This window comes from Nannobrachium achirus, assembly GCF_963921795.1.
Source record: "Nannobrachium achirus genome assembly, chromosome: 6".
In the NCBI taxonomy this organism is placed as follows: domain Eukaryota; kingdom Metazoa; phylum Chordata; class Actinopteri; order Myctophiformes; family Myctophidae; genus Nannobrachium; species Nannobrachium achirus.
The window spans coordinates 43,929,262-43,952,709 of record NC_137815.1 but is presented as its reverse complement, the minus strand read 5'-3'; the positions used below and the strand labels follow the sequence as shown (position 1 = coordinate 43,952,709).

At 42.2% G+C, this 23,448-nt stretch overlaps 1 protein-coding gene across 1 annotated transcript in view; it reads left to right on the top strand.

Moving 5' to 3' along the window:
• LOC308286751 (suppressor of tumorigenicity 7 protein-like) overlaps positions 1-21,376 on the top strand; it is a gene marked incomplete at its 5' end in the record, with an annotated part of 53,625 nt that extends 32,249 nt beyond the window's left edge. Inside the window, 4 exons of the mRNA XM_080727873.1 lie at positions 9,367-9,517; positions 12,477-12,569; positions 13,849-13,988; positions 21,211-21,376. Of these exons, the coding sequence (XP_080583999.1) occupies positions 9,367-9,517; positions 12,477-12,569; positions 13,849-13,988; positions 21,211-21,306 (480 nt within the window). The 3' untranslated portion in view covers positions 21,307-21,376. The remainder of the gene's footprint in view (positions 1-9,366; positions 9,518-12,476; positions 12,570-13,848; positions 13,989-21,210) is intronic.
• Between the last annotated feature and the right edge of the window lie 2,072 nt (positions 21,377-23,448).

The window sequence follows — 23,448 nt, the reverse complement described above, 5'->3', positions numbered from 1 at the left end:
GGATGAATTACAAATGTGTTATTCACTTAAATAATTAGTAATGACATATGTTTATAGAATCATATGCAGTTTTATTGTCACATAAGTTACAGATTTTGATTAATGGTGTACTGAGTACACAGTAAAAAATTGTTATTGGCTTAGGAGAAACAAATTGTAGCATTGTGAATTGACAGAGAAATACAGTGTTGGTCATAGATTGAGTGAAAGGTGATAGAGATATTATGTGAGTGAGATGTTAAAAGAAGACCCCGCTGCTCGCTAGAAGCCCCTTCTGTGACGTCTAGCATATAGCCACATGCATGAGATAAGATAGTGTGTGACTCTACAACAAAATTTCATCTAAGTTTTTATGTTGTTTTAGGCATAGTTAAAGTTTATTCACGCTTCTAAAAACGTACAGTAGGTTTTCATTTCACGAAATGCAATGGTGAATCTTACACGTTTTAGTATACACAGTATACTGTAGTGTAGATAGTGTACTGTAGACACAATTTGATGTAGGTGATGTTTGATGTTAATGTGTTTTCTAGGATATCATCATATTTTGCTTTGTATTAGGGAAGTGTTTTGGCATTTAGAAAACACTCTTACTCCAGATTGAGTTCAGATAAACAAGGTTATACATAAAGATGCATATCCATAGCTATGACCATACGTAGACCATGATGCTATCATTAACTTAACAGTAAAGTGACAAAAACAAATATCCAAACTATACATTGAAACGATACTTTCCCATCACCTATGCAAAAGAAGAAAAAAAAAAACTTTCAGTTATTTACACAGTCAATTGATATTAAAAGGCTGTTGAGCAAAAGTCTGTTGAACACTTTATTATTAGAACATATTGTGTATTGTCTTCACGTGAATGCAAGAGTTATGTTTTTTTTATGTTTTGTGTGTTATGTTTGTGTGCTACTCCCAATGTGCAGTGACAATGCTGATGATTTCTGTTGGTGTATATTTGTGCTGAATATACACTAGTTGATTAGGTATTATGCAGGCCTGTAGATGTTGCATAGTTGTGTTGTATACTTGGTCCTCTACACTTTATGATTGATATAGTGTATACAGTTTGTACGATCTGCATCCCATATGGTCTATCGGTTAATATTCCTGGTTTTCAACCCAGCAGCTCGGGTTCAACTCCCAGTATGGGAAGAGATAAAGAAAGATTTCCCGTGAAAATAAGCTAAAAACCATACTACGATCTGGTTTTAGTTGTCCTTGTACCTGTGAATTAACTGTACTGTTATGAAACTGCACCCATTCGTATATGCAAACTTCATATAAACTTCAATAAATCCTTCATGCATTCAGTCAAACTACTATTCAAACTGGCTATACCATATATTATAGCCTTATGTTACCAGATGTCTTATAGGATTAACGGTTGTTGTTGGAACTAGTTTATTGACCACATTGTTAGTAAAATATTGTGACTTTTTGGTATCATGTGTTTTGGCGTTGTCCTGTTGTAATGTGTACGGGTGTTGATGTTTTGTTGATGTTGTACTGGCTTTTGTAGTTATGTTGATGTGTATGACTGTGAGCTTTTTTAATTGTAGTGGGAAAACAAATATGTAGTGAGAGGAAAATAGACAAGTATAGTGTAAATGCATAGCTGATCCTCTATACCTGTCCGCTATACAGCCAGTGAAATACAATAATGTCATAGATAAAACACTAAATAGTAAGCTTATGCATGGGCTTAAACGTTTTACTGTAAATGTACTACCGTACATGGTGTGAGGCTCATGGATGGTACAGGCTAATTACAAACGTAGTTAGCCCTACAGAACACCCAGGAAATAAACAATAAGTTGTCTGATTATTACTATGGTCCCTATCATGTATTGAAAATATATAAATAGGAAGAAAAAAAACAGAAAGAATCTACATCCCTCAGACATTGTTATTGTTGTCAAGTGACAGTAAAGAGTAAACTAATTGTGAGATTGTGGATCTGCTGTTTTCGTATAATTTCTGTAAGAGCATGTGTAACACATTTTTTCTTTAAATACAGAACTACATAGTTTTTCAAAGCTTTTCAAATCGTGTTGAAGGATGAAATGTGTGTGTGTTATAATATTACATTATAGAATTTTAAGAATAGCATGCAAGAATGAGGTTTTGGTGAACAATTTGACACTGACATGGATATACTGTATATCATCTATTTTGACTAGTTTGAACCCCTGGATTTACAGGCCTGACCCCTGACACGTAAATGCTCTCTATACTCTAGTGATTATACGTACAAACCTAACATTACACATTACACATCACACTCCTATCAGTCACTCTTTGTGACTTGAATCATTTGGCTTTATTTGAGGGTTAAAGACTAGTTCTGATTTTATGTACTCTACTGTACGACTGCAAAACTCCACTAATGAGTATTGTTAGTGATAACCATTGTAACTATGTTAAGGTTTGACTGCGAAATTCATGTCAGCCACCATGACATAGTTAGTTAAGGCTTGCTAATGTAAAAACAAATAATAACTAAATATTTACTGGTCTGTTAATATTATTTGCACTATAACCTTTTAAAACTCTGTGTATACTAATTGCTACCAAACGTTTTTTATTTAAATGGTATTTATTTATCTCGAGACCCAATCGATAAATTATATGTTTGCCCCCCAAAACGATCAACATAGCCTAACTACAAGCAATAATTGTACTGTAGATCTGTCCGTCTCTACCCCACTCTGACATCTTACTCTCTCTCTCCACGTCGCCTCGTTCTGTGTGCAGGTAGATCGGCTGTTTTTATTACTTACTTATTCTTTTATTTTCATTCATGGAATTTCTTACATTTGGTTAGGTAATAGCTGTCTATAATATATCCACGTGTGCATACTGGAAAAATATATAGTGCATTGTCCACTAAAAAAGTGCATGCCCTGTTTCTACACACCCTGTGTTGTGGTCACTGAGCTTAACAGTAGGCCTATCATTGTTTTACACCACCCCCTGATGTGTGACCATTCTTCTACTGGCTTGGACCTACTGTATAGTTAGCCTAACCCATGCTGGGTACAGGAACATAGTTAGGTAAACTGATCCATCCTCTCTCCCTGTTGAGGACATCACACAAGCTGCAGCATTTCCATCCAGCCATACCCACTGTCCCCAGTACATACAGAATGAGACTAAAGTCATACATAAGAGAGCCACAATCTTCCCCCAACACGGTGACCCTCCATTCACCAATGTGTACACACACTTTTATGACAGAGGAGTCACAATGCTATTAATCCAAAAACCATCCCATTTCCCCATCCTACAAGGAATAGAACCCTAGGCTGATCTGTAAACTGCCCTCAGGAAAAAGCCATTGGTTTCCCCATCCCACAAGGAGCACAACCCGGGCTGCCCTCCTCTCCATTCAATAATTACAGTCACGCTAAAGCCCTCCTTTAGAAAAACAATAAAACACCCACTGTCTTTAAGAATGAACACCAAACAATACACCCCAACATGGGCCCTTTATTCACTTTTGAAACACACACACACACACACACACGCGCACGCACGCACGCACGCACGCACGCACGCACGCACGCACGCACGCACGCACGCACGCACGCACGCACGCACGCACATGCACATGCACGCGCACACGCACGTACACCTACTGTGACGTCACCAACTGCCCTCCCGCAAAACACTGCCCTCTATTCTACTCATGGAATTGTTTTCACAGGCTGCTTTGGAGCAGAATGCAGATCATGTATTTTTATCTCTCCTTCAGTAAAGCCTATTCTTTCATTATCCGAAAGTTCTCCTCATCGGAAAGAACATAATGTTGATGTAGTTGAGCAAACCTGTTGTACAGCGAACTATGAAGACGTGTGTGTGTGTGTGTGTGTGTGTGTGTGTGTGTGTGTGTGTGTGTGTGTGTGTGTGTGTGTGTGTGCGTGTGCGTGTGTGTGTGTGCGTGTGCGCGCACATTCATCTTCCAACAGTTCTTCTGAGGTCTTGTGTTTCTATTCCAACACCTGTACACCTGTTCCTCCTTATAGGTGTGTGTGTGTCAGAAAGAACAACTACAAGGTTGATGTCATTGTTGCCATTGTGCGGAGGCTAAACATGGCAGATTATAATCAGAAGGCAGCTTACAAGTTATGCTGTGAGCTTATGACTGCCTCAGGATAAAAGCAGAGCGTATGAAACTCAATCTCTTCATCAAAGAGGCGGTGGAGCAGGGACAGGAGGAGGAGGGGGGATGAAAGCAGAGGGCTGAGGTGTCACCAGGACTAATGGTATGACATGCCAGCAAGGACAGCTGCCCATCCGTCTCTCTAAATCAGAGGTTCCCAAACTTTTGTCTCAGAGCACGCCATAAATATTTTTTTTTATCCGAGGCACCCCTACAATATCATTTTCACTCCCCGCACCTTATATTTATAGCATATCGTCGTTGTCGGGTGGAAATCTTGTATGTCAAAAATTGTTTGTTTTGTATTTATCATCTATAAAATGTACTAAACTAGTGAATACAGCAGATCAAGCACACAACGCCTCGCATCGTAGATCGGCTGTTTTCACTAGTTTTGTGCGACAGTCTTGTATGATGAAGCAGGGCTTTGCTTTACCAAAAGACGTACACATTTGAAACTTGGAGATACGAGGTTTCTTCCCGACAGTGACGATATTTTAGTGATTATGTTGCGAAGAAAATGTTGAGATAATAGCCATTTTGGTTAGAACTGACTGAAAATAACTTTGTACTTCAAAAGTTTAAAATGATACTAAAATTTTTTCCAAGTGTCCACATAAATTCCAAATATTATCAAATTATCTGGCGTCACGCCAGGGTGCCCCGTCACCCACTTTGAAAACCCCTGCTCTAAATCACTGTTTATCATCCAGTGGTTCACGGACCACTAGTGGTCCATGTCATAATTGCAGCTGGTCCATGGGCAAATGGAAAATAAATAGTGGAAATTAGGGCTTGCCTCTCAACTGTATTACCAAGTATAAATAAATGTGAAAAATAGATGTTAAATAGCTACATTCTGCTAGTACTCAATCACTCATCAGTCATCACTATAGACTAGAATGATTGTACAAGAGTCTATGGGCCCTATTTTTAGTCCATCCCTAAACTTCTTTGCTTTTTTTTTTACTATTTTGAAAAACATTTGTAACGAGTTCAAATAGCTGGTCTACAAGCTCACAACGTGTCGCTGTAGCTTGGCTATTTGAAGTTTTTTAAAAAGTTTTTCAAAATTGTAAAACAAAAAGGCAAAGAAGTTTAGGGATAAGGGGTAAGGCATGGACACAAATAGAGCTGTTAATGTCTCTGACAGGAAATGCATTTTCAGGTCGGGATACAAATTTTATTTCAGAGCCCAGAAGTGTGGGGGCGACGGGGCGTACAACAAACTTTAGTGCTTTGTGCCAAGATGTAGGCCAGATGTAGGCCACGCTTCAGGGCCTAGACAAAGCCAGATGTTGGAGCTTAGCTCCTTCTAGGAGCACCGCTCCAAAAACAATTGTGGGGGAGGTGGGGTGGGGTCACAGGTGGTCCTTGAATATTATTTGAAATATGCAAGTGGTCTAAAGCTCAAAAAAGGTTGAAAACCACTCCAGTGTAAATTATCTTTAGACTCAGGCCAGCTTTACTTACTTTACTTTATGTATTTATTTGGTCGGGGCAGTGCACATTAATGAACACAAGACCGGCGTAATGGTCTTCAGACTATATTGGCACATTTTCTGCTCACTGGCTCTAGTGGTTCATAAGATTATTTCTTTAATCACTGGCTCTATTGGTATGTTTGTTCATAAGATTAGTTCTAAATCTCCTTGTACTCCTTGTGTGTTAGGCTGTTAATTTATGCTTCTTGTTAATGTGAATTGTTTTGTTAACAACGATATATCATTCCAGTCACCCTGGTCCATCTTGAGACCTTGAGAAGCTGCCTTCACGGTGGCCCTATGGTACTGTGTGACGGAGCCCACTGGGCTTGTTTTCTCTGTGACTGGCGGACTGTCTGGCTGCCTTCCATGGGCAGCAACTGGGGAGGCAGAGGCCAGAGGTAGTTAGAGGTGTCAGATGAGAGGGAGGAAGACAGAAGGGCCAGGAGGATGAATGGTGTCAGCCCTGTCTCTGGAACGGAGGAGTGAGGGCCTATCGCATCATCTTCTGACAGTCTCTTCTTGCTGCCTAAGCCTTGTAACAATCGGAGAGAAAAGACACCGGTAGGGAAAGGGAAATGGGGCCAGGAGGAGGCAGGATACACCAGGTACCCTGGCTGGGAGAAGGGTTATAAGGGTGAGGGAGACGGGTGAGGTTGCATGACACACACTATCTGGCACTCTGCCTGCTCGAGTTGGTGCAGGAAAGATGGGGAGTGTGGCAGGATTACAGAGTAGAGAAGGGAGCCAGGCAGGCCGGCTGGCTGGCTGGCCGGCTTTGCTGCACCTGTGGAAATGGCTGACGTCTGGGGGTCAGAGGTGATGCAAAGGCACGGGGGGGAAGAAATGGTGTGATAGGCTGGGCTTGTGATAATGGAGAGGATAGAGGGTTGAAGACTGCAGGCTGGGCTGTGAAAAAGGGAGTGGGGCAAGAGAGGATGAAACGGGTGAAGGGGACCGCCAGCCTCAGTAAGCATGGAGGCAACCAGCCAGCCTGGCTGAGCCTGTTTTCACAGGGCTTTAGAGGCAGCGGTCCAGGGACCAGCATGGCTTGGCCATAGGGGGTTCTTAGTTAAGTGACTGTGAGATGGCTTCACCAAGAGCAGGCTTGATGGCTGCTTCAATGACTGGCTTGGTCGTCTGTGTGGCTGGCGGAGAAGCCAACTGTTTGGCCAATTTGGCTTACTGGTTGGCTGGCCAGCCAGCTGAGCCAGTGACCATGGTGGGGATTAGACAGGATTAGCTGTGGGGTAACCTTCCCAAAGTGTCAGTCTGAGACCCAGGGCACTATGAAGCAGCCTGCCTGGGAATCTGGCCTAGTGGGGCCCTCGCCCCACACAGTGGATTAGCTTAACACAGGCCCCCACCACCCTGGGAGCCACAGATGTAAAAGATATAGAGTGGACATGTTCACCAAAGTCTTTGGGAGAAGGTAATAATAATATGCAACTCTCACTGGGTCACCCCAATCCACAGTTTCCTATTATTTGAAATCTCTGTTACTGTGATCCTCGTTAGCTGTGGGTCCTTATTCGACTCTGAAATGGAATCCAGTCTGTAAATGTGTTTGTTATTTTGTCAATCAAGGCTTTTGGTAACCTGTTGCTCAAATGTCACCCGAGTAATTGCCTCCTTATTTTTAAATGATCGATGTGTTTGGAGCAAAACGTTTCAGATAAAGAAACAGAATCCTGTATTCAGTGGAGTACGGTCAAACCAACTGCTTTCATTTGGTGCACCACAGTCCCAAGTGGTTTCACAAGGCGTATCTGTTCTATGGATTGTGGTTCTGCGATGCACGCCTGTGTCAGCACAGTGGGTGGACTGACCCATCCACTGAGCCAAACACACACACAGCAGGGGGAGGGAGGGGGGGTTACACATTCATGGAATGAATATACTGTACTGGAACAATAACACACACACACACACACACACACACACACACACACACACACACACACACACACACACACACACACACACACACACACACACAGCGTGTCTTACGTCTCCCCCCTCCCCCCATCTAGAACAATTGCAACACAAGCCCCTCCGCAAAATACCTCACATTAGGAAAATGTGTTTTTTGGTCTGCTGGGAATTGGGCGAGGAAGGGAATTGCACAATGGGATATACTTAAAGTAAATGAGGTGCTGAAAAGTGAATGAATCCATTGACGCTTCACAATGTCCAAGTACAGCGTATACCGTGATGGGGAAATAAACTAACAGGAGGTGAAATGACAACGGGAGATACACAAACTAGATTATCAATGAGAGGTTTTCCCAGCCTATTTCCAACCTGCTGTGTTCTCTCTCACCACCTTGTCTGAGATGTTTAATTTGTTTCTCGTAACCACCCTGGAAGCAACAGCTTGCCTCTCCGTTCCCCCCAGTTTCACTTTTAGACTGATTTAGTGTTGGGTAACAGGCTTCATTTCCCATCTTTGGGAAATTCATTATGGTCCATCACAAATACTGTGTATGCCCCAAAAAAACATGCTGCCGTTCACTATGTCTTCAACTATACAAAAACAGAAGTACATACAGTATATTGGTTAGTACAGTGCATACAGACAGACAAATGACACCATTTATTTGTATTGATGATGATACAGTGAATCCATAGAATAGATTTGTTCCAAGGGGAATTGGTCTTGCACAGTGGGTTGAAGAATCACTACTTATATTTTAGGCTGTACACATTCGTAGCAAAGTGAACCTGCCTGATAGTGCACTCTTTGTATTGCCAAATATTTAAGACTTTGTGTGACCAGCCTGTTACACCAGTCATCTATGAAATATCTATGACATACTGTATGACAAAAATAACAAAAACAGGCAAGGTTTCCACGTGATCACAGCCCCATTGACTCCCATTATAAAATGTATGTTAAATATTTCAATTATTAAAACACATCACGTGTGAAAAATAATGACTTCAGTACTGGCAGTGTGCATTAACCACCCATTTAGAACAGGTACACATTATTGCGTATCATTTTATGCTTTAACTATTGAAAAATAGCAGATATACAAGCTCACAGTGCGGCACCGAGTGCCGCGCTGCAAGCTTGTAGATCTGCTATTCTTTTTAAATCGTGAAAATTAGAATTTCGACCCGATTCTATAAGTGTCTTTTGAATCCTTCTAAGACTTTTTGAAAAACCTATGTTTCTATGTCAGCAATCTGGCTAGCCATCGTCAAAGTTAAAATGGGGCTCAGTTAGTCTGTTCTTGAGAGACTACAGTGTCAGTGGTTCTCAAACCTTTTCATGTGAAGGACCCCCAAAATGATATGTATTTGACCACGGACCCCTATCTCAAAATATCTAGTTCCAGGGACCACCCAGAAGCAAAATTTGAGTTATTTCGCTTGGAAAATACATATATTCAAAGATTTGCACATATTTTCACGACTTTTTCAAAAATAGCAGATATACAAGCTCACAGCGCGGCACCGAATGCCGCGGCGAGCTTGTAGATCTGCTTGCAGATCTGCTAACGAATCTTTTCACTGGTTAAAGCATTCAATAATTCCAGGCCTAAATGGGTTAATGAAAGTTTGGCACTCATCGGTCCAGCGTTTTGAGAGATTACCTCCGTTTGTGTCCCTGTCTCAGACGGCTAGCCTGTTGCAGAGCCACGCCGTAGAAAGGAGTAGTGACGACCAGAGCATTCATTGTGCCTCTCTCTCTCCTTGCAGTATTTATTAGAGATGAAGAGCCTGATCCTGCCTCCAGAGCACATCCTGAAGAGGGGCGACAGTGAGGCGGTGGCCTACGCCTTCTTCCACCTGCAGCACTGGAAGAGAGCAGAGGGAGCCTTAAATCTACTGCACTGCACCTGGGAGGGCAGTACGTACAGCACCTCTCACATTTTCACCTTTTGCAGAGGGAGTGTAGCGCCCAGGATTACATTAGATAAGATTGACAGCGGGTGAAAAATGGGTTGCAAAATCGTGGTATAAAAATTTAAGAGAGAAAAAAAAGACTATGCCTTTCACTCAAATTATCCTTCACTTAAAGTGATATTTCACTTAAAAAAAATTAAAGGGCCATTTATAGTTACGTATGGTTGATTTTGTGTACGTTTGGGGGTGAGACAGTACGTACGGTAATTGCGTTGACATTCATAGTACCGTACGGTCTCTGTGTTACAAGGTTCAATAAAGCCTATATGTACATACTATATCCACTAGATGGCACCCAAATTCATCTTCCCAATGAGCACATGCTACATACATAGCGCCTACATTGTTGACAGAGAGGTTTATAGACACCCTTGGACTGGAGGATACACTCGTATTGAACGACACTAACCATCGGCGCTAGTCAATGTGCTGTCTGGGTATAATATAAAAAGGACTGGATGAGCGTGGACACATGCCGTTGCGACCGCCAAGAGCGCAATCTCAAGGGGGGCGCCGCCGACAGTTAATGAGCCACGGTAGCCACCCAAACAGACCCAAAACCGACTAAAAACACCCCAATACTCCCGCCGGGGGATGCTGTGGGCGCTGGCGGCGTGTTCCTCCTCCGCGTCATCAGCGCCCACACCCTAGGTGGGGTTGGCGATAGGGCCTTTCTGTGTGGAGTTTGCATGTTCTCTCCGTGTCTCCTAGGGTTGATACCCTCACAAAAACATGCACGTAATCCTGGTCTCAATAATGCCTCCCCCTGGCCAGCCGAGGCGCCTGATGGAGGGGAAAGGAACTGGTTGGAATAACGTGTTCCTTCCACGCGCTACGTCCAAACCAGGGAAATCTCCACTGTCAGGTGAAAAGAAGCAACTTGGACTCCTCATGCATAGAAGGAAGCATGAGGTCAGTCCGTTGTCTCCCCAGGCGCGGCAGAGGGAGAGCAGAGCCCAGGATTACATAGGCAATTAGCACTGGGTGAAAAAATGGGTTACAAAATTGTGGGATAAAAATTTAAAGGGAAAAAAAAAAAAAACACCCCAATACCCGCAAAAATCGCGTGCACGGGAGTGGAGAGAGACGCATTCGAGAGAGCTCAGCTGGTAGAGAGCGCTGATTAGGCTGACATTCGGGTCTGCGTCCTGGCCTGTTCACTGTTCAGCGTGTACTTGTGATTTTTTTTGTTTGTTTTTTTTACTTCCTCCTACGAAATGGATACAAGAAAAAAAGACGAAACATTTCTCCCTCTACTGCCCCCACGGTTGACACAAGTTCGCCACGGGTAGTTCATGTGTACGTACGTTTTTATCGGTTTTAGTCCGTCAGGTTGAGTGTTGTCCGTAAGGTTACGGAGAGAGACAATTACGTCCGGAGCTACGGAGAGACCGGATTAAATTACTCTCCCCCTCCGTTTCTTGTGTATTCCTGCGGTTCTTAAGTACTACTATGCATGGTACTTAAGTTAAATATCCCTTTAATGCTCTACTTCATCAAACAATAGTGTCAAGGACACATACCCGATCTAAGACGTGTTGTGAGCTTGTAGATCGTCTATTTTCACTATTTTTGGAAAATCTTCCTTCCGTTACCTGAAAAGTAACGGTTTTGGACATAAGAGGTTTCCACCCGACACCTATGTGTACTCAACATTGTAACATCCTAACAGGCATTGACACTAAGACTTGCCCACCTGCCCCCGGCAGGTAAATAAAACTTTCGGGCAGGTGAAGGGCAAGTGCTCATTTGAGAGGGGACGCACTTGTCTATAAACACAATACCAGATATCTTTCTGAACACCTGAACATGGCCAGCGCGCTCCATTTTCTGGTCTGTGGAAGTGTGAAACCACAGACATATTCAATCATAGCTATGCAGGTATTTGGTATTTGTATTTGGACGTATAGTGTATGAAATCTTTTATCGCACAGCCCCAGAAAGTAAAGAAATAAGTGTTAAATTGAGCAGTAATTAAAATCTTACCAATCACCTTACAATGGACAATTTACTTTTCGGGCAAGTGCCTCTGAGAGCTTAGTGTCAACCCCTGTCCTAACCCATCCTGTGGTCTGCAAGTGTATTGCACGTTGATGGCCCCCAAATAATTGGCATAACACTCAAGAATATCAAGGTCCCTGATCCAGAAAAGGGTGGGTGGGAATCACTCTCCTAACCACATGAAGGCTGGTCTCCCTGGGGCCAAAATATGGATTCTTAATGCAACACTAAACCAGATTTGGCTACCAAAACTACTGTTGCATGGCATTTAATGGCTGCGATGTAAATCCAATAGTCAACCATTGTTTTGGTTGACCTTGATGTGGCATTCAGCGCTCACTGTCATCAAACTGTAACATTTTATTATACCTCTAGAATTATGTCAAACATAACATTCCTTGCTTGGTGTAATAAATGTTGCATTTTTTTGGTCACTTTAACTGTCTGTACTGTAAAGCAGGGGTTCTCAACCTTTGGGTCGGGACCCCCAGGGGGGTCCCCAAATTATTTTGGGGGGTCCCCAGATGTTTAGCTAAATGTTAACATTGTTTTCTCATTCAACAGTAAACAAACCAACATAAAGTTTAAGTGTATAGAGGGTATCTGCACATTTCTAAAGTGACCTTTTTAATACATCTAAAACTACAAATTGTGAAAATAGCCGATCTACATGCTCACAACGCCTCGCGTTGCGAGGCGTTGTGAGCATGTAGATCGGCTATTTTCACATATAGAACAGTGTTATAAAAAATGTAATTCCTCAACTCTTGGAGCTCGTCAGGGTGGGGGGTCTCCTGTTCAAATATGATTATTTTGGGGGTCACGGCCTGAAAAGGTTGAGAACCACTGCTGTAAAGTGACTGGTCTGTCATGTCATTCCTGTGTGTTTTCTCTGTCTCCAGCCTTCCGGATAATTCCCTACCCTCTAGAGAAGGGTCACCTGTTCTACCCCTACCCAGGATGCACAGAGACAGCAGACAGGGAACTGCTGCCCTGTGAGTACTGCTGAGAGAAACCACAAGTTACACACAGTCTATAAATGTTTCATGGACCACTGGTTCTCAAAGTGGGGTCCCGGGGGAAACAATTTAGCTTATTGGCTAATAACAAGCAATTGGCTAATAAAGCATCACAATCGGTTTAATCACTTTTAGCCCATATTCTTGACCCGACACATTGGAAGCTATTGTACATCTGTTGTACAAGCTATTTTCAAAGATGGCCAAATACATTTCAATTTGGGGGGACCTTACCTAAAAACGTTTAAGAACCACTTCTCATAGACTGCTGTTCAAAAAAATATACAATCAGGGGAAGCAATTCCGCAAACCCCTCTGTCTAAAATGTGCAATTAGCCAGTAGCTATGCCCCTCCCAAAAAGCTTTTGTCCAATGCTAGCTTAGAATAACTTCCTGCTTGCCAAGGTTTGCCTTGGCAACAGCCTTGGCAAGCTGCCGGTTGCTAAGCTAGCATTGGACAAAAGCTTTTAGGGGAGGGGCATAGCTACTGGCTAATTGCATGTGCAATTAATCGGTCATTAATTAGCCATTAGTGTGAGTTTTCATTCCATAAAAAGTTAAATTTAAAACATTTTAATTTGTGTAGTTTAATGAAATCAGTGGAAACGATTGAGATTATTATTGCCTTGTGTCATCTTCTCAGACGTTATTTTTAGATAATTTTTTGTCCTTTTTGCCTGCTTATTTCAAATGCCACTCTTTGAATCAGGGGCCTTCAACATTTTCAGGCCAAGGACCCCTTAGTCGAGAGAGAGATGAAGCAGGGACCCCCAAAACCCATAGTTTGACGGCACAATCATCAGTGCATTTTGGATTCATGTAGATTTGTGTTTTCAGATATTTAACCACTTGAACCGTCAATACTTAATAAACTTCACTCTGTACTTAGTCTCCTCTTTTCTCCTCTACACTAAACCTCTGTGCCAAAAATAGCCGATCTACAAGCTCACAACGCCTCGCAGCGCGAGGTGTTGTGAGCTTTTAGATCTGCTATTTTTGGCTAAAGTTCTCAGAATATGGACGCTGCGAGGCGCTGTGAGCTTGTAGATCGGCCATTTTTGGCATAAGTTCTCAGAATATGGACGCTATTGTTCAAGTGGTTAATATAAAATAAGGAGAAAAAAATGCTTCAATCCCACAAAGATTTGGAGGACCCCCTGTAGTAACCCTGAGGACCCCCTAGGGGTCCCGGACCCCTTGTTGAAGACCCTTGCTTTAACTTTCTCTCTTTTTGTTAATTTCTTCCCCTGTTCAGCATTCCATGAGGTGTCTGTGTACCCAAAGAAAGAGCTTCCGTTCTTCATCCTCTTCACAGCTGGCCTCTGCTCCTTCACTGCCATGTTGGCCTTGCTGACACACCAGTTCCCAGAGCTGATGGGCGTCTTTGCCAAAGCAGTAAGTAGGGCTGTCACCATTACACATTAGGGATGCGAAGATATACCGGTACGGATCGTAATCGCGATACAAACGTCCGCGATACGGTTGAATCGGTACATTCAGTGTGTACCGGTACAATAGACGGCCGAAATCGTGATGGATCGTGCCGTGAGTGTCTGGATCGGTATATTCCGCGATTGTATCGGTTCTTCCATATAGTATTTCATTCTATCCTGTGTTTCCGAGGCGCCATGAATGCACCATCATCAGCCGTTCAACCCCCTCCCCAAAAGCCAGTCTTTAACGCGAGCTGCGACTCGGACAGACAGACAACATCTGCACTCTGCATGCAGGCAACCAGGGAGACAGACAGTGCAGCGAAATGCGAGTGAATCAACAGACGAACTAGCAGCCCCACGGGTTAAAAAGATAGTTGTACAGTACTTAGCTTTATAACATCCAAGTCCGCTGCGCTGATTTGTTGTCACAGAGTAGCACAGGCTGATCGAGTGATATGTAATCAACAGCCGTTTCTTAGCGAATCTCCGACGGACAATTGATTGAGATCATCTTCTGCGCTATATTAACTGCACACACACAACAACAATGTTGCTGGGTGTTGTAGGACTACTGCTTGCGTTTAAAACAAAGTATTTGTCACTGTTCTACAACTTTCCTGTTGATGCAAGCAACTCTCTCACTTTCTCTGCTGCTAGTTCTGCTCTGCATGGGAAAGAAGCCTAATTTATACATCGGAGTACAAGGGTGTCGCACCTAAAATAGCAGACCTACAAGCTCACAATGCGTTGTGGATGCGACGCGTTGTGAGCTTGTAGGTCTGTTTTAAAACATTTTGGCTATAAAAATTGCATAATCCTGGATTAAATATAATATAATATAATATAATATAATATAATATAATATAATATAATATAATATAATAATACAAACCAGGGAGGGACTTTATTGTTTTTCAGGTCAAGGACCCCTTAGCTCAGACAGAGATCAAGCAGGGACCTTCGCTGTAGGCTAGGCATTATAGCCTACTGTATCACACAAATATTTGGCAGGCCCCCTGTAATAACCCTGGATTGGGGTCCCTGACTCCCAGTTGAAGACATATAGGCCTACTAATAATGACATAGGCCTTCTATATGATTAGTTAACAATTCTACAATAGCCAGCAGCTTTGTGTTCTCCCAGAATACTATAGGCCTATGTTGGGTTGTTAGACAGAGCCTAGTACTACAGTGAAACAATAAATTGCCTTGAATTTAAATTTCATAAATGTTTAGTCGCTATGTTTTGTAAATTTGGGGATTTGGGCTTGAATCGTGGTGAATCGTGAATCGTATCGCATCGTATCGGGAACAGGGGTGGATCGCGATGTATCGTATCGGCAGGATTTCAATGTATCGCAATTATATCGTATCGCTGGCAGTGTATCGAGGTCCGTATCGTATCGCCTCAGTGGTCGAGATTCGCATCCCTATTACACATTAGTGTTGATTTTGTTGACTTAAACGATGGCGAAAAATCTTCGTCGACTACCTTTTTTTTCCACTGAAAAAAAAAAACGAAAATAAAAACGATACAAAAAAATATATTGACAATTATGTCAACAACAAATGTGGAGAAGAGATAACAGTAGAACTAAAAGACAATTTAACGATTAACAATTTAATTGTGTTTATGGCATTGAACATATGAATGAAAATCACACCCATGTGAAGTGAGCTGTGCATAGGGATTGGTATCATTAGGACTTTTATGAGTCTAGTTCCGGTTCTGCTTATCGGTTCCGGTCCCTAATGGTTCCCTATTTTGGTTCCAAATTTCTAAAGAATGAGAGGTGAAAATTGTATTTGACAAAAGTAAATTATTATTTTTTTTTTTTGAATAATATGTTTATTACATTTTCAAACATACATTATTTGGACAACAACACACTATACAACACACAACACTATACAAGAAAAGGAAAAAGAGACAAACAAACTGGAACAACAAAAACAAAAGAATAAACATAACAAGCTCAGGCAATAACATGTATGTAGGAAAGATTAATACATGATGAGCGAAGCAATCAATCCCCAGCCCCCCCACGACCCCCTCAGAATGGAGAGGGCAGGCACCCGACCCAGATCGGAACTAGATTCACTGAGCACAGTTCAGCACCAGTCAAGAAACTTCAAGACAAGTGAAACAAGTAAATTCTTTTTAGGCTTAGCCTTAGAGTAACATACTCTCCTTTATTCAAACAGTTTTTTCCATTTGTGGATAACACAGTGATAGATATAATAGCTGCATGTTTCTTTCCCCTCCTTTTTAAAAGAAAAATATATTTTGTATTTACTCAGGGCAGTAGTGTTGTACTTCTTACTACTGACTAACAGTAACAAATATACAAGCCTGTCTGAGCTGCATTGGGGCCAAATCCTATCTCTGACTGAACTGAATTCCTGGCAAAACGGCAAATAATCTCCCTTAAAATAAATATTTCAAGGAATAAAACAAAGTGCATTCAGTAGAAAACAGCTGCTTGCATCCAAATAAACAGTCCTTTGACCACAAACGCTGTGACAACTCGGTAACACTCTTCATTACAAAGAGAAGCCAATGTAGCACCTCACCAGAAGCCACAGTAGAGCATAGCGTTAAGGCCTGTCCATAGTATCTCCGAAATGTTCGGTGAGTTGTGTTTTCCGACGTGCAAATTTCTGAACTCTTTACGAAATCTTCGGTTTCGGTCAAAGTATGGACAGGCCTTTATAATATATCGGCAGAGCCCAGCACAGAGAGACGTGAGACTGATAGTTATAGGTGAGACCCCATTTGCGTGTGTATGGCCCTGTAGGATGCTCAACAGCCCTGCCCTGTGTGTATGTGTGTGCGTTGTCTCCGCTCAACAGCGCCACTTGGTCACCCAGCGGTATTGCAGCGTATGAGTATACTTATACAAAGAGACATACGTATAAATAGTAACATACACACTCAGCCACATACATGATACTGTACATACACACTCAGTCAGCGCTTACACCACTCCAAAAAAGCGGTTTAGACTTTGTAATCAAAAGTTGCACAGGGAAGATATGTCAAATAACTGAAGTGTACAAAGAAATGTATTACTGACATTTATACATTTTATACAAAAAAAGGTAAAAATAGACAAAGTGGTGCATTGTAAGCTTGTAGATCAGCTAGTTCTGCTTTTTGTTTAAGTACATGGAACATGGAAACGATTATGACAAATTAATTGTGATTATCTCAAATAATTGCAATTAGACGATTATGTAATCATTGTGACAGGCTTAGCAGTAAGTATTGTATCTATTGATTGATTGATTTAAATGTTTATTGAGGGAAAATGCACAATACATGAACATATTATTTACACATTTAAAAAGAAAAGCTTGAGAGCTCATTTCCATTGTGGTTTCTATTTTCTATTTCATAGCTGCTCTACAAGTTTGTAGATCGGCTATTAGGCCAAGTGTAGAGCCCTTGGGATGTATGGTCAACTAAGCATAGGATTAAAAAAAAAGAAACAAAAGAAGTATAGGCCTTGAAATTGAATGAAGTTCTGGGCTCCAATAAATGATTATTTTCCTAACCATTTCATCTGTATTCATGAGTATTTGAATACTAGTACCAAATTACCAAATGGTGGTAAATGATTAAACCCACTCGCTAATACCATTATTAGACAGCCTTAAATTGTATTTGATACATTCTCATTTTTGTCGTGGTTTGTTCTCTTGACTGCTTTCTAAATGGTCCCAGGTTGAGTCTGTGTTTAGCTTGGCTGATCATTTGCAGCTTTGCCATTTCGGCTTGGCTCAGCTCTGTGTAAATAGGGTTATCTGTGTTTCAAATCTATGTTTTTACTTTCCTTTGCTCCTTTGTAACCTGAACCTTTTTAGCTCTGGCGGTTACCGCTGCCTTCTGTCACTGTCAGTAGCACTAGAGGCTCATGGGAGTCGTAGGCCCACAAAGCCACTGTATCCCCTCAGGTTTGTAGTCCAATCAAAACTACCACTAAGTACAGATCAACAATGCAAGCTTATCACCACAGAAATCACAACGGTGTGGCGTGCAACCTTCACAAGTTCCAAGCCGCGAATGTATGCACAATTTCCTTTTATTGTTTGTTTATGAAATGCGTAGTTGCTTCGTCCTCTTTTTAGCTGGTTTGGCTAGACTCCCCCCACCCACCCACCCCATCTGGCTAATCCTCTGTTATGGTCACCCTGTTTATTAGGATCTCCCTTTACACAGGCGTGTAGCGAAAACAAGGCCACCAAGAACATCTAGAGCTCATCCTTTTTGTTATGGAAAAGGTTGTGTGTAGAATAGACGGGACTTTTACAGCAGACAAGGTGAGCCTGGTTTGTGTAAAGCCTGAGAGAGAGACGGAGGCCCTCGCTGCCCTCTGAGGAAAGACAGAGATTTCTCTGAATCTGCTGCTCCAGGAGAAGGGCTCTGTATACTTTCTTGCCGGAATGCGTGCGGTGCGAGTTTCGATCTTGTAGATCAGCTTTTCAGTGCACGACACTGGCGTGCTAAATTATAAATCGGGTTTGAGATGCCACAGTTAAGGCAGTGGTTCTCAACCTGTGGGTCGGGACCTCCAGGGGGGTCGCCAAATAATTTTGGGGGGTCCCCAGATGATTAACTTAATGTGCAACATTGTTTTCTCACTCAACAGTAAACAAGCCAACACGATGTTTAAGTGTATAGAGGATATCTGCACATTTCTAAAGTGACAATTTAAGGACTTTTTAATATCTCTAAAATGGGAAATTAAACATTGGACAAATTGTGAAATATTAGAGGCAGACATTGTGAAAATAGCTGATCTGGGGGGTCGCGGCCTGAAAAATTGAGAACCACTGAACTAAGGCATCACACAGGGCAGGAGTATATGTTTTTTGTCAGATATTGGGCATTATAAAACCTATAGTTCTGGTCCTTGATTATGGTTGGCTGAGTGGCATCTGAAGCAGTCTACACACACATGTGACATGTACCTGTAATCTGTATTACTGTAACCAACAAATTGTTTCCAAATCTCTGATATTGTTGTGAATTTTGATTTGCATGAATCAGTTTCTGATTACGTTTTAGGCGACAAATAGTCCATGCAGTTCCATCCATCCATCCATCCATCTTCAACCGCTTATCCGGAATCGGGTCGCGGGGGTAACAGTTCCAACTGAGACTTCCAGATTTCCTTATCCTGCGCAACTTCCTCCACTCCCTCTGGGAGTATACCGAGGCGTTCCCAGGCCAGTCTGGAGATATAATCCTTCCATCTGGTCTTAGGTCTGCCACGGGATCTCCTCCCAGTGGGACTTGCATCGAGGACCTTCCTAGGAAGGCGCTTGGGGGGCATCCGTACTAGATGCCCGAATCACCTAAGCTGACTCCTTTCCAAGTGAAGGAGCAGGGGTTCTACTCCAAGTCTCTCTCGGGTGATTGAACTTCTCACCCTATCTCTAAGGGAGATACCAGCCACCCTTCTGAGAAAACTCATTTCGGCCGCTTGTACCCGAGACCTTATACTTTCGGTCATGACCCACACTTCATGACCATAGGTGAGAGTGGGAACGAAGATTGCTCGAAAGACAGAGAGCTTTGCCTTAAGGCTCAACTCTTTTTTCTTCACAACAGTGCGATTCAGCGAATGCAAAACCGCTCCTGCTGCTCCGATTCTCCGGCTGATCTCCTTCTCCGTCTTCCCCTTTCTCTCACTTGTGAACAAGACCCCGAGATACTTAAACTCCTTCACCTGGGGTAATGTCTCATTCCCTACTTGGACTGCACAATCCATCGGTTCCCTGCTGAGAACCATGGCCTCAGACTTAGAGATATTAAAGGTCAAGTTTAAATGTTTCTTAACTCTATTCAGGGGGAGTGGGGGACTACTTTCTTGTAAAAATTCTTGTACTGTAGCATATCCAAAAATTACGATATGCCAAAATTACGATTTGCCATAATTTACTGTATTTATACTAGCAATAATCCACGCGAGGCTGTGGTTTACAGCGATTCACCGCATTGTGCCTGTTCTAAAATCTGGGTGTACCACATCCGCTTTAAAAATACTGTTGTAGCTGAATGCATTTCAAGGAACAAGAGCAACATTGGTTGGCTTTGCTCTCCCCCAGTGTTCTGAGACATACAGTATATTTCACCAAAGGTTGTCAGCGCTCTGCTGAAACTGTTGCCACTGCCACCTGACTCCGGATAAGCAGTTGAAGATGGACACCAAAGGTTTCCAATTTGTTATATTTTCCCCAAGGAATACACTGTGGTGCATATGTACAGTACAACATACCGGTTGATGGTTACTTGGAACTAAAATATCTCATTCATTCTCATTTAATAACTCTCAGGACATTGTTGGCAGGCTGTTGTTTAGAAATGAAGCTGCTCTACTGGAGCACAGGCCTGTACAGTAAGGCTTTATGTCAGTGTCTGCTTTCCATCCTCGCTTAATTGTTTCATGTCATGCTCATAGATGCAAATGAATGAAAACAAAAATGTTAGTTGTATCAAGAGTTTTCCTGGAACTCCCTGGAGTTTTTTTCCGGTGGTATAACAAAGCAAAGATGATGTAAAGTACTGGTCAAAGGTTAAACAGTCATCTCCATGTCATCAAGAAAACTTGTCTTCTTTCCGTATTACTTTTGTTGAGTTTGTTTTCTCCATTCATGTCTGTGAGTCAGAGACTTTCTCCTACGTTTAGAGATCATGCAGCCTCGAGCGAGGTCAACAGTCCCACGGTCTCCCAGACAGAGCCGCCCGCGTGTTCTTCAGTGAAACAGATTGCTTCATAAACACATTAAAAGTGTATATTTACGATCCAGTGAGTTTCAGAGAACCATAGCCATTGTTGACGGTTTGAACTGGAGAACCGAGACCTCAGCGTGGCATGGTTGTGGTTCTCTGCATTCAGGTTGCAAAAGAGCAGAGCAAAGAAGAACAGACTCTGGTGGTTAGACCAAGTGGGTTTAATAATAATCACGCTTGCATAAAAAATGCCAAAAAAGCGAGCACTATGCATTTTGAAACGTAACTTTTTACTGTGCGCTTTGAGCCAGAGAATGTACGCTCCAAGCCAAATAGCAGAATGGGCCACGTTAATAAGTAGGTTTTAAGGATTATGGTTGGGGAGCTGGGAAGAGATTTCTCTGATTTAGTTTTAAGACTTGTGCTGTTCTTTTGCTTTCAGTTCTTCAGCACCCTCTTTGCACCCCTGGGTTTCTTCGCAGACAAGATGGAAAGCTTCATACCGCCCACTTTTTGGCACCAGCTGACTCGAATCTGACCTCCGCCCGCCCAGTGTCTACACACACACACACACACACACACACACACACACACACACACACACACGCACACACTCCAACAACACTCCAAACGCACAGAAAAGAAGGAAAAAACATGTTTGCTCTCCTGTCTTCAGCATTGCTGCACAGTAAATCCTTAGTGTTAATTTAACTCAGAAGAGCGTGCAACTGGAACCAAATGGACCCTTACGGGTCCATTTGGTTCCAGTCGTACGCTCTTCTGAGTTCCATTAACCCTGAGTTTTTTGTGTCCACTCGTCGCATTGTTACTGATTATGTTGGCTGAGGTTGTATCAACACAGCAATACCAGTCCTAAGATGCTCTCCCACACTGCAGCCTGTTCCTTCTCCAGGAACAGATTTTAGCAAATACCATTCACAAGGATTTCACACACTCATTCATCTGTCATTATGTTAACGCCGGAGAACGGTGGGAAATTGGGATTGTGTGAATGTCTGAATCTGGACATTTTATCATATGAAATGATGATTATTATTATTATTATTATTATTATATCGTGATCTACCTGACCTCCTGCTGTCACTGTCAAAGGTAGGGTAAGTGGTATTCTTTTATTAAAACTTTTTTTTTTGTTTTTTTTTTGTTAAAAGGTTAGAGCTCTATATTCAGATAGTAATCATTGCTATGATGTTTTTTCATTCAGTAATAGGCCTCTCCTCGTTGTCCAGAAAAATGCATTTTCAGTTGGTTTTCCAATTTCAGCTTGAGGAAATATGACCCTTTTATAGATTCAATTCTGTAGCATTCCAGTCCCAATTTTGTCTGCTCACTCCTTTGTGTCATTACTTCCGATTTCACTTGTTTATCCAGTATGAATTATCTCTCGTGATTGGGTCAAATCATGGGCTGTAAAGAATAATGGACAGCCGTGACGTCACCCATTCATTGGTTTCTGAGGGTGGGTCTTAACTCGGTAGAACCAGTAGATGCAAAACCCTTCTTTATAATTACTAAAACAATTATGGTATCATAATTTACCAAAATGAATATCATGATGATGATAAGAAAACGTCAAATTAGCGACTGAAAACGAATTGTTTATGAAAATGATTTACTACGGTAATAAAACCGTGTCAAATAACCACAGCCTTAAACGGAGTGAAACTTCTTCTGCAACCAGCAGGAGGGGAAATGGCGCCGCCCTCTAGGCCATTTGGAGTGACGGATGCTCACCAAAGAGACCCCTCTTACTGAACAAACACTCTATAGCAATGATTACTATCAGAATACAGAGCTATTTAACACTAACAAAAAAAAGATATCACTTACTCCACCTTTTTACGGTATTGTCCAAAGCTTTTGAAAAGGAACAATTGATCACAGTATATGTGCAACAGAGAGTTTTGAGATCTCATTCCATATACATGAGATCCCAGATTCCACGTGGGACAGAATCCCTGGTGTCACGGTCGGCTCATCCCGCTAGACAGATTTAATGTTTGCGAGACCCTCCTAAAAACAGAGCTGTGATTTACAGCCTTGAAGTGCCTGCAGTGTATATACAACGCCCCTCTGTGGTTCAACAGTTGTTGCCATGGCATGATCACACCTCAGCCCCCCCCTGCAACCCCCTTTCACCTCACTGGCACCCTCACCCCCAACCCTGCCTATCCAAATGCAAAGAGGGTTACACCTCGTTTCCATTTAACTCTGTAATTCCGGTTTAATGTACACCAATAAGACGCCTTAAGGGCGAAAAGCCTCTAGTGTTCAACACGAGGAAATGCATTCATTTTATGGATGTATTGATAATGTTTAATTACTGTAAAGTACAACTGGGTACCCTGAAAGCGCTCCTATAAGTAAAATATTAATTATGTTACACATTCAAGAACCTGAACCTAATGACTGTCTTCTGCTTCTCACAATGCTTACAGTCTCTCCGAAATCCATAAAAAAAAGTAAAATTCTTCTAACGCACTCAAGGCAAATGCGCCTGGGGGGGGGGGGGGGGGTAAAAATGGAAGGAGCGGTTGCACAAGCACTCGGCGATCATGGACGTTCTCATAAATAAATGTTCTAAATACAGACATCACAGAGCTCAATGGAAACAAGGTGCTAGTCATGTTAAGGCTCACTCAAGGCTTTAGTGCCGCTA